The sequence below is a fragment of the Chiloscyllium plagiosum genome, unplaced genomic scaffold (assembly GCF_037043375.1).
Source record: "Chiloscyllium plagiosum isolate Xiang-an unplaced genomic scaffold, Cpla_swu_hap1 HiC_scaffold_9, whole genome shotgun sequence".
Classification (NCBI taxonomy): domain Eukaryota; kingdom Metazoa; phylum Chordata; class Chondrichthyes; order Orectolobiformes; family Hemiscylliidae; genus Chiloscyllium; species Chiloscyllium plagiosum.
Window position 1 is genome coordinate 55,938,240 of NW_028270147.1, and position 12,363 is coordinate 55,950,602.

At 36.5% G+C, this 12,363-nt stretch overlaps 1 protein-coding gene across 1 annotated transcript in view; it reads right to left on the reverse strand.

The window, feature by feature from the left end:
- Positions 1-348: 348 nt before the first annotated feature.
- Positions 349-12,363, reverse strand: part of prkaa2 (protein kinase, AMP-activated, alpha 2 catalytic subunit) — a 39,183-nt gene continuing 27,168 nt past the window's right edge. Inside the window, exons 8-9 of the mRNA XM_087990645.1 lie at positions 12,046-12,172; positions 349-8,218 (exon numbers count right to left, since the gene is read on the reverse strand). Of these exons, the coding sequence (XP_087846771.1) occupies positions 7,977-8,218; positions 12,046-12,172 (369 nt within the window). The 3' untranslated portion in view covers positions 349-7,976. The remainder of the gene's footprint in view (positions 8,219-12,045; positions 12,173-12,363) is intronic.

Consider the following 12,363-nt stretch of genomic DNA (forward strand, 5'->3'; position numbering starts at 1 on the left):
CTATTTCATTGACTGCTTCCATGACTCCTTTTCTCACAATTATTGCTGCATACCCACAGCAACAATGTCTAATCAGTCTACTTGCTGGTCTGAGAATTAAGATCAACAGTTAATTGTTCTAGCTGGTTGAACTTTCATGCCAATGATAGCCCAATCAGCACCCTCTTATGCTGTTTAGTGATGTCTCATATCATGGTCCTAATGACTGCAAGGCAAAACAAAATTATCTCCTTTTCAGCAATGTTTAAACCCTGTCATTAGTTCAAAGTGGTGGGTCTTATCCATTAGGGGTAGTGAACCCAACAAAACAGATTCATCCTCTGATTGCACAGATGAAAAGCAATGATCGATAATTAACAATATCTTTTATTAAAGTGCAATTAGAAACCATGATAATACCTATATCATGCAATACATTACATTTCAGAAACAATAAGTTGCATGTGCCATTATGGTCAACATTTTCTTATTGTCACAATCATACAAAACTCATGAACTGCTCTCAAATTCAGTGCTTTCTGGGAAAGAGTAGTGGTGAAACTAATTTAAAATATAAATTGTTATCAATTAAATTTTTGTGTACCAATGAGTGCTTTGATGCTAGAATACACAGTTCCTAAATCATACGAACTGACAATGTGTGTAGTATAGGTATGACATAGGAGATCTTTTGATATCAAAAGGACATTTCTCAATTCCAAGTTCTCACCATTTCAAATAACAATCATTCTTTGAACTTACAATTCTCACCCTAGTTCAAATGTACAAGCACCACGTCCCTTAGTAACTGGAATGGGATCTTTACAGCAACCAAAAGAGAGAAACCTTTTATTGAACCAACATTGAACTCTAGCCTTAATAAAAAATGCATTTTATAATGTTTTCAAAATACATAGTAGCCATGTCCATAACAGAAAAGGTATTTGTTAAATGAATACCAACAAAATAGACATGTTTAAAAAGTTCTCAGTTCAAGCACTGAATGTACCTTAGCCTTGCTGCTTTTCTTATCCAAGCTGAAAAACTGACACACTCAAATTTGAATGTTGGCTTTAATGCTATGAAAATTCATTAGTAAGCCCAATAAGCAATAATGCAGAGGCATAAGAAATATAAGTAGAATAACAACATTTAAATACTGAGTTACGGCTTGAGGCAGTTTATTACCGCGCACCACTTGATAGGAGTGCAGAATGGAAAACTTCCACTTCACTTATTAATAAAATCATGTTTTGAACAAGCCCTTCCAGTTTAAGGTCTGCATTCTTGAAAGTAGCTTCAAGCCAAACAACCTGTTCTGTTTCCTCTTTCACATGACCTTAAGTGAGAAATTTCATTTGCAAAATTTTTCACAAACTAAATTATGACAAAATAATTTGGCCCATCTTAGTTCATCCAGCCAGAATGAAATTATTCCCATTACAGCATTCAAATTATTATTACAGGGACTTTTGCCTTCATATTCTAGCCAGGAGTCTATGTACTAGTCGCACAGTGATGATAAAAACAGTGACATCAATTCTAAATTGTAGTTTACAGGTTTGAATCTTTGGCAATGTCAATTTAATGAGAAATAGTTTTCCAGATTTAGCTCTTCTATCAGACAATTTTTAAAAATTCCTATGACTGAAACTAGAATAATCAGAGCACTTTGCTCATTTAAAACCATTTTGCCTACTCGGGTAGTTGTTAAATATATTATTTGGATTCAAGTGGAAAGACTCCACAGCCCAAAGTTAGCATTAATGACAAGATAAAAACCAAAAGAACTGCGGATGCTGTAAATCAGAAACAAAAAACAGAAGTTGCTGTTAAAGCTCAGCAGATCTGGCAGCATCTGTGAAGGGAAATCAGAGTTAGCATTTTGGGTCAGTGACCCTTCCTCAGAACTGTTGAGTTCTGAGGAAGGGTCACCAGATCTGAGCTTTAACAGCAACTTCTGTTTATTAATGACAAGATTTGGCTGAGATTTTGGGTCATCCGGTTTGGCACAATTCCCCACAGATTCTGACTGACCTTACTCTTTCCAATATTTACAGTTTTTTAAAAAAAAAAAATTCAATGTCCTATTTCCTCTTGGTGTTAGGTCTCAAATCTTTGTGATTCTTCATTTAGTAAATATTAGATTTTGGAAATTCAGTAAAACTATGGCAGTTTAAACAGCATTTTTAATAACTATCCAAAACTAGGCATTGAGATTAATATTAGTTTCTCCTCTTTGCACATCAAAAACATGGAGTGAAGTAAAATGTTCCACAATTTGTAATTGAAGAAAATACAAACTGTAGGATAGAACATTGAAATATCATGCTTTTTACTTCTGCAGGAAAACATTCAAACATTAAAACTTTTCAGTTACTTCATTCCTGCAAATAGGAATAAAAGTACATTCTTTGTATAAATACATAACAGCAAGACATAATGAATAAAGCTATCATAATGATATAATGTTCAAATCTTAAGGCAACCATAGTGCACAGCAACAAGGACTAAGGTCAGTCCAATTTTACTATGTGCAACAGCTCCAAACTACCAGTGTGGCAACATGCAGCACTCAATTTCACAGCTCATGGTAAATTAAGTGTACCCTGATTTGCCTTGTACAGTCCTTATGTGATTTACAACCTTTCATAGCAACCCTTTTAGCAAAATCTGAATACATACAATTTGCATTCTCATTGACAAATACAATATTGTTTGACTCCACAAAAATAAAACACATCAGTTCCAAAGCAATATCTGCCAGCACCTTAGGTCATTCCTTAACAAGACAATTCAATTAGTTCACAAAACAGTGAAGCATGCAAATCTTCAGTCTAGAAAAAGTCTAATTACGAACTAACAATCAGGGAAGTGTGTTTACTACTTTGTCCAGTAACGCCGAGCTAAAAATTCTGTTCCTGTGGTATCAAGAATGGGGCAGCATTTTCTACTACCTCCCTGTTTCTATTTGCATCATAATTGTCAGATCACTGGAAGAAGCTGTACACAAAATGTCTGCTCCCAGACAGACATTAAACAAAAGGCAACTGAAACACCACGGGAATTAAGTTGAACTGAATGCATTCTAAATCCTTGCAGAAATTTAAGTTGTTAGTATCTTTGAGTTTGTAGGGTAGATCTTTTTTGCTTAATAATTCAGTAGTGTATCCCATTACAGTGGAATATGCTAAATCTAATTCCATTTCAACTACTCTTAGTGAAATTGTAACTCGAATTGTCAACTTTAACTGGAACTGTGAAACAAAAAAGCTACAAAGTGAAAAACTAAAATACCTGATCAAACAAATTACATTTCAAGTATTGACTTCAATACAATTAAAAGGCGATTGGGGACTTAGAGAAAAAAACAATCATCACATAAGTCACACCTTCAAATATGGTTATTTGATGGATCGGTAAAATATAAGCAGCTAAAATCTAAATAGGTCATGAAGTGACATCTGAAATCACATCAATCTAAAATTCAGAAAAATTCAGTTACCAAGTTTCAATCCTCTGAAACTTCAAAATGAAATGGTACTCTAGTGTCCTTTGCCGTAAGCCTCACTTGCTGCAGAAACATGCAAAGAAACGTATATACTCAAAGCTACCTTTTCAAGTGAAACGTACATGCTTACAAAGTTGCTTTCCATGCAACTGATAATCTATTGTACTATACTTTGTTTTCTAATGTACCATAAAGTTGCTATATATTGATAAGACAGGAACTTACTTGTCTAGTCCATCCAGTACAGCCTATTGCTACAAGGAGTGGAACATACTGAAAAGATCTACTGATATGAATGACATTTAAAATGTGTTATTTCTTCATTCCAAGAATGAATTACTTTAAAATGCTAAATAATAATGAGTTAGTTCTTTATACTTTTGGTGACCCTTGATCACACAATACCACTCATAGAAGTTAAAAGGGATGGATCATGTGATTCTGCTGTTTCACATAAGAAATTCACCAGTTCAGAACCATCATTATTTCTTAACACATGGTAAATGCATATTTTAGAAAATGAGGTGGGGAGGGGAATTAAAGGAATAAAAAGAACTAGTATTTATATTGTGTAACTCAACATTTTGGGACATTTCAATTACTCTTACATAGATTATAACAACAATTTTTATTTACATAGTACTATAGATGTAGTAAAACTCCACAAGGTGCTTCACAGGAGCACTATCAAACAAAATTTGACAAAACCAAAGTTCTACTAGGGCTGATGACCAAAAACTTGGTCAAAGAGGTAGGTTTAAGGAGAATCTTAGAAAGAGAGGTAGAGGGTTTTAGAGGGAATTCAGAACCTCAGGACTTTGGCAGATGACATCACTGTCAACAAACGGAGTGATTAAGATTGGAATATGCTCCAACAGGCCAAACTGGCTAAATGCAGCCATCTTGACTAATGTATGCCAAATCAGATTACAGGAGATAGGGTTCGAGAAGAGGGAGGTCATAGAAGCATTAGAGCACAAGGATTCCAATCTTAAAAATTAATGTGTCACCACAGAAATAGCCAATCTAGTTCATGAAGCATGGGGGTGAATTGAAGTTGGTGTGGATTCGGACATAGGGAATTAAATTTTAGATACGACCAGAGAACATTGGGCCACTTTGCCCTCTGAACTTGCCCTGTAATTCAATAAGATCACAGCTAACATGATTTTAACCTCAACTCTATATTCTTGCATTATTACCAATAATTTTTCATCACCCTGGTAATCAAGGAACTACCGACCCTAATCTTAAAAAAAATTTAAATAATTTGCATCCCACTGCTTTTCAAGGAAGGGAATTGCAAAGACACTCAACCCCCAGAGAAAAGAATTCATCTGTTTTAAATGCGCAACCATGTCTTTTTAAACCATAACCCTGTCATTCTGGACTCCCCCAAAAGGGTTAACATCCTTCCAAAATCCATTCAGTCAAGTCCCCTCAGGATCTTACTTTTCAATTAGTCACCTCTGATTCTTCTAAATTCCAAAGGATGCAGGCTTAGGCTGTCTTGCCTTTCCTCAGAAAACAATCATTTGTTCCAGGCATTAGTTCAGAAAACCTCTGAACTCCTTCCAAAACATTAACATCCTTAAGTACTGTAATGAGTACTATACACTTCTCTAGATGCAGTCTCACCAATGCACTGTATAAGTGAATCATAACCTCTTTACTCTTCTATTCAATTCCCTTCACAATAAAACACAACATTCTCTTAGCTTTCTTGATTATTTGTAGTACCCTAGATTTACAGTGGGTTAGGATTGAAGGCTAACTAGGTATGCACAGGGATAGTCAAGTCTAGACGTTCAAGGGTTTCAGCAGCAGATGAACTGAGGGAGGAATAGAATCCCTTTCGCAACTGTTTCCTATACATCAATGTTTCAAGAATATATTTAAATACTCCATAAAGCCAGTGGCAGGCAATGTTAATAAAATTAAAACAAAAGGCACAACTTCAAAATAATACCTGGGTCTAGGCTGTGAAATCAATTGTTACAGTGGAGTATAATAATCAGCGTCAAGGCACTACAATAGAAAAAGTGGAAATTTTAAAAAACTGTATGAATCAACCTCTTGATTGGCATTTATTGAACCCTGTTGAAGATGCAAGGGATAATGCTGTCTTAAAGTGGGAAGAAACTTTGATATTGGTAAACCTTCTGGAGAAAACAACTAAGGACAGGTAAATTTGAGGATGAGGAACTAATACTTCGATTGCCAAGACTCTATGTGTAGCATATGGTTACCTTCCATTCATTAGTCTATCCCCTCTACTTTGCTCAGGCATGATTAAACTATTTGCATGCAGACACCTGACAGTTTCTGAAATGACTTTATAGTAAGCATTTCTGAATTAGTGTGGATAATGAACTTTGTTTTCAATGTAAAGTGTGATTCATTCACAGTTTACTGTGTGACCCAAATGACTATTTAGAACTGGGGAAGAGAAACAATCTATAAAAGAACGCATAATACAAGTTACAAAACCTCAGGGGAAAAAAATGCAAATATTTAGACTTCAACTTTGTAAAGCAGATCTACAGTACAGATGCATAATTTTGGCTCAGGTCTGCAGGTCATTATGATGGTTCAATAAAGTTTCATTAAATTTTTTTAAAATTGCAGAAAATTATGCGTATACTTTTTTTTGCTCTAAAGCATACTTTGAGACTATTTGGGCTTATTTTCTTGCAAGTCATTATGTTCTACAAGTTACCAGGAAGGGGTCGAACATGGACTCTGGATGCTGATAGGTCTTCTGTCCCTCAGCTGGTAAAAGCTGGGTTGATGACAAGAAAACCTCTTGCTCAGAAGCTCATTTGAATGGCTATGCTACCCAACATGGGAAGTCATGACTGAGATTCCAAATGACCACTTCTCCTGCCAACAACTCCAGCAACATAAACCCAAAATAAAAAAGAATAATGGAGCTAGTGATATGGCACATCTGGAGACCTGGCCTAAGTACCAACTTAGAGGGAGTACGTTAGAAAGTCTGTAGATTTTCACATTTAGATTCATTGTAAATTCTCTTAAAAGCATACAATATCTTAACATACTCTATAGATTAAACTCATTGCTGGAACTACTTCCAAAAATCAAAAAGCTGCAGGGGATTATAATCAATATCTTTTCCTTTTCAGTTAATTAAAACCATGAGCATTGATAACTACCAATTAGGTGGTACTATTAAGCCTGAAATACAACTACATAGTCGAAAGATCGCAATGGTCAGGAATATAACAAAATGGTGAATTTTGGGAGGTTGAAATTAAAATTGAAAATACAATATATTAGCCAACCAAAAGAAATTCCATGGGAAGCAAGGAAAGTTAGGTGAAGTATTAACTCCAAGTGCTTCCCCATTTTGCAAAAAAAATTATAATCTAACCTTAGATTTACTTGATTTATTTTCAAATATTTATATTTAAATTGGCAAATCTTATAAAGCAGAAAACCTAACAGTAACTGTTAGGACAAAATGGATAGTATTATTAATCAATATAATCAAAGGACCTCAATTTGGGATCTTTATTAAATGTTATAAACATCAACTATTTATATGACATACTTGTCATCCCAAATTGTACTGTAAAGATATAGTACGTATATTTAATTAAAGTTCATCATTCAAGCCACATTTCATCAAATTGAGCTGACTATACTGTCAACTTTAATAAATCAAGTGAAAGATACACTGTGCAGGAATATTCATGTGAGCTGGAAAATATTTATAAAGGAGTGTTTCACAGAATCCAAGCTAATTTTGTTTGTGCAGAGAACCCTTCTGGTTATACTTAAAAATTCGACACAAGTAAATGTAATTCCGCCATCAATAAAACAAAACAGCAGTAGAATAATCCTTAACAGCTGTATATAACATAACTTGAGGATTTCAATTGAGCCATTTCAATTTTAATTTTAATTTAATTTACCTCAATTATTTATAAAATTAGAGTTTTAATGTTATAGCTTTCTAGCCACAACTAACCTGAAGAGAAATAAGCATTTCCATCCACACTCGGCCTCAGCAAAGAATGAACTGCCACAGTCATCCACTTATCTAAAACATCGTATGTTCATATGCCAAGTATTTAAAACATGCTTTATCCGTTCTTTAACATTTTTCATAATTTATAATTTTGTAACACATTACTGCGTTAAAATGAATGTTGTTGCTTTACGACACCTTTCCAGATGTGTTTGTAAACCCGTATAATATCATGAATTTGGCTTGCAAAACAGGTGCAATAATAAAGCTCCACAGTATTACTGCAGTGTTTCTAAATGGTAATGCACAAACGTTACCTTCCGCTGCCACAATACCAAAGAAACAAAAGCACCAACTGCAAACTGGCATGATCTATAACCAGTGCCAAAGTACAAGACACACACACAAAGTGGAAGGGTTGTTTTCTTGCAATTTTTTTCTCGGTTAAAGAGCTTATGCTCTATAAATTATCAGGAAGTTGATTTTATTTTGTCAACGAGCCAGTGTAGTAATAAGGCTAGCACACATCTCAAAGAAATCCATTGTATGGCTCCCATTTCGGGGACTTATTGAACTCAAACATCCGGTCAGAGAAGTGGGCAGTGATCCAACGGGAGTCAGTGGCTGACCATCAGTAGCTGCTGCATCAGAACTCAGTCTTGGCCTGTGCAGCAAAGCTGCGGATCCTGAACGTTTGGGAGTGGAAGAGCCCGACTTTTGTTCCATAATATCGTCTAATCATTAGGAGCAAACACACAAAGAAATAAACACAAGAATTTAGAAATAGAAACAAAATGCACAGGTACACTGATAATGCAAACATAACAAACCTAACCACATGTGTTCAGAGGAAACTTTCCACTGAAACATTTATCATCCAGATGTGATGAACTGCCATTCATTTCCAACATTTCAGCTTTTATATCAAATGAAAGGGAAATAGTCTGAATGTTACAGCAACCCAAAGCGTAAAGAGAAGCCTGGAACTTTCTTAAAACTTGTACTTGAACAACAGCATAACTATGACTTCATGTCATAAACTTATATTCAAATGATTTACTGCAGAACTTCCACTAAAATTCTTTGCCACTCAGTAACATAGCTCTGCCTTCACCCAAAAGAATAGTTCACACAAATATCTCAAATTTGTATCACGTCAGAATGGATTAAATTTACACATTAAATTTATAATCCAAATTAAACTTCTATTGTTTTACAGACACTAATTTTAAATTCTACTTGCTACAACCTAAAATGTATTTTCCAACATTTTTAAGATTATTACAATTTGTATTAAAAGTCAAAGACTTCCACAAATTGCACTTATTTAAATTTTTGCAAGGTTTGTAGCTCAGGTTGAGGTTTAGGGTGTAGGTTTGCTCACTGAGCTGTAGGTTTAATATCCAGACATTTCATTACCTGGCTAGGTAACATCATCAGTGGCGACCTCCAAGTGAAGCGAAGCTGTTGTCTCCTGCTTTCTATTTATATGTTTGTCCTGGATGGGGTTCCTGGAGTTCCTGTTCGTTTTCTGAGGGGTTGATAGATGATATCTAGATCTATGTGTTTGTTTATGGCGTTGTGGTTGGAGTGCCAGGCCTCAAGGAATTCTCTGGCATGTCTTTGCTTAGCCTGTCCCAGCCTGTCATCCGCATGTAGGGCTACGAGGGAGATAGGATCGTGTCTTTTTGTGGCCAGCTGGTGTTTGTGTATCCTGGTGGCTAACTTTCTTCCTGTTTGTCCTACGTAGTGTTTGTGGCAGTCCTTGCATGGAATTTTGTAGATGACGTTGTTTTGTCCATGGGTTGTACTGGGTCTTTTAAGTTTGTTAGTTTTTGTTTGAGAGTGTTAGTGGGTTTGTGTGCGACTAGGATTCCCAGGGGTCTTCGTAGTCTGGCTGTCATTTCTGAGACTTCTTTGATGTATGGTAAGGTGGTTAGGATTTCTGGCTGTGTTTGGTCTGCTTGTTGTGGTTTGTTCCTGAGAAATCTGCGGAATGTATTTTTTGAGTATCCGTTCTTCTTGAATACGTTGTATAGGTGGTTCTCCTCTATTTTCTGAAGTTCGTCTGTGCTGCAGTGTGTGGTGGCTCCTTGGAATAGTGTTCTGATACAGCTTCGTTTGTGTGTGTTGGGATGGTTGCTGGTGTAGTTAAGTATTTGGTCAGTGTTTGTCGGTTTTCTGTATATGCAGGTTTGTAGTTCTCCATTGTCCTTTCTTTCGACTGTGATGTCCAGGAATGAGAGTTTGTTGTCGGTTTCTTCCTCCTTGGTGAACTTTATGCCTGTGAGGGTGTTGTTGATGATGTTAAATGTCTCTTCTTTCTTATTTCGTTTTGTGATGACAAAGGTGTCATCTACATAGCGGACCCAGATTTTTGGTTTGATGGTTGGTAGGGCTGTTTGTTCTAGCCTTTGCATTACCACTTGTGCTATGAATCCTGATAGCGGAGATCCCATGGGTGTGCCGTTGGTTTGTTTGTAGATTATGTTTTTGAAGGTGAAGTGGGTGGTGAGGCACAGGTCCACTAGCTTCATGATGTCTTCATTGGTAATGTAATTGATGGTGGCTGGGGTGTGCGTGATGGTCTCTTCTAAAAGTGTGGTAAGTGTTTCCTTTGCCAGGTCGATGTTGATGGAGGTGAACAGTGCTGTTACGTCGAATGAGATCATCAACAACACCCTCACAGGCATAAAGTTCACCAAGGAGGAAGAAACCGACAACAAACTCTCATTCCTGGACGTCACAGTCGAAAGAAAGGACAACGGAGAACTACAAACCTGCGTATACAGAAAACCGACAAACACTGACCAAATACTTAACTACACCAGCAACCATCCCAACACACACAAACAAAGCTGTATCAGAACACTATTCCAAGGAGCCACCACACACTGCAGCACAGACGAACTTCAGAAAACAAAGAACCACCTATACGACGTATTCAAGAAGAACGGATACTCAAAAACATACAGCCTACAGGTTCCTCAAGAACAAACCACAACAAGCAGACCAAACACAGCCAGAAACCCTAACCACCTTACCATACATCAAAGTAGTTTCAGAAATGACAGCTAGACTACTAAGACCCCTCGGAATCCTAGTAGCGCACAAACCCACCAACACTCTCAAACAAAAACTAACAAACTTAAAAGACCCAGTACAACCAATGGACAAAACAACGTCATCTACAAAATTCCATGCAAGGACTGCCACAAACACTATGTAGGACAAACAGGAAGAAAGTTAGCCACCAGGATACACGAACACCAACTAGCCACAAAAAGACATGACCCTATCTCCCTCGTAGCCCTACACACAGATGAAAAAAAAACACCATTTCGACTGGGACAACACATCTATTCTGGGACAGGCTAAGCAAAGACATACCAGAGAATTCCTCGAGGCCTGGCACTCCAACCACAACACCAAAAACAAACACACAGATCTAGATACCATCTATCAACCCCTCAGAAAACGAAAAGGAAATGACATCACCACAAACCCCAGGAAACCCATCCAGGACAAACATATAAATAGAAAGCGGGAGATAACAGCTTCGCTTTACTTGGAGGTCGCCCCTAGCCAGCTAATGAAATGTCTGGATATCAAACCTACAGCTCAGCAAGCAAACCTACACCCTAAACTTATTTAAATGTGCACCTACAATGGTTAGCTATACTAAACTTTAATCTTCAGAAATAAAGACTTAACAATTAGAATATGATTGAAGGTCAGATTGATTTCCACCTTTTTTTATGATCTGCGACATGCTAATGAAATTTTTCAGATAGAACAGGAAATCTGGATTAAATGGCAATGTAACATGCCACTTATGCCATTTAAAGAAATTCTAGGCCCTCAGTTCTGACTCGTCAAAGGTGTACTGTAGTTTTAAACATCACAGAACTGACACCAACATATACTTTCAGCAGTTTTGCTTTCCAATTTGCTGCATTTCAGCAGCAATTTACTTTTCGGTTTGTTCAACATTTTCACGCATATCTGAAACGCCAATGCTTACTTAGCATTTTATCTAAATGCATTATCATTGCCTCCCGCAGATTATCATCTAGTCCTCACTGCTAGCCTTTTCAAAATATCTACGCAAATGTAATTTTCTGATAAGGTAATGCAGGGGTTGACAGCAGTGAAGTGAGGAATATTTTTCATCCTTAAATTTTACTTGGTTCAATTGAATCTGTTTCTTTCTCTGTTTTTCTACTGAAAGCTCAGCTCTTTCCAGTTTCCTGTTCTAATAACCAGATTTACGTCCAAAAGATTAACTCATCATGACTTCTCTTAAATACTGGTTGGCTTGTATGCATTTCTGGCACTTTCCATAAATGCACAGTTTGAAGCGTTAATTTCCTAGACAGTTAAGAGTGACTTCACACAAAACAATGATAACAAAATAATTTTTAACAGGCAAGTCTTATGGAATTACTGACATGAAAAATATAAAATGCTGGCTACTGAACAACAGTATAATACTCACCACATTTTAGTTTAGTTGCAGATAATACATAAGAACACAAAATAAACCAAATGCCTTCCTTACCATCAATGCTCATGAAATCTAGCAGGTAGCTGCGATTGTCAACTTGATACAGTTGTAAACTCATTTTCACGTTGTTCCCTGTCACTGGATTCTTTCTACGCACACGCAGATGGTAGGGATTCACCACCTTGGAAAAAGTAATTTATTATAGAAACACCACATAGTAGAGTCTAAGGCACTAATTCTGATCAAGATTAATGCTCCAAACCATTCTGGGATATACAGTTAGAGAGGATGAGAGGAACTTATTCTTATAAGTAAAACATCACCCACAAGGGCAACCAGAGGTGAAAGTAATTTACTGCTCAGAATCTGAAT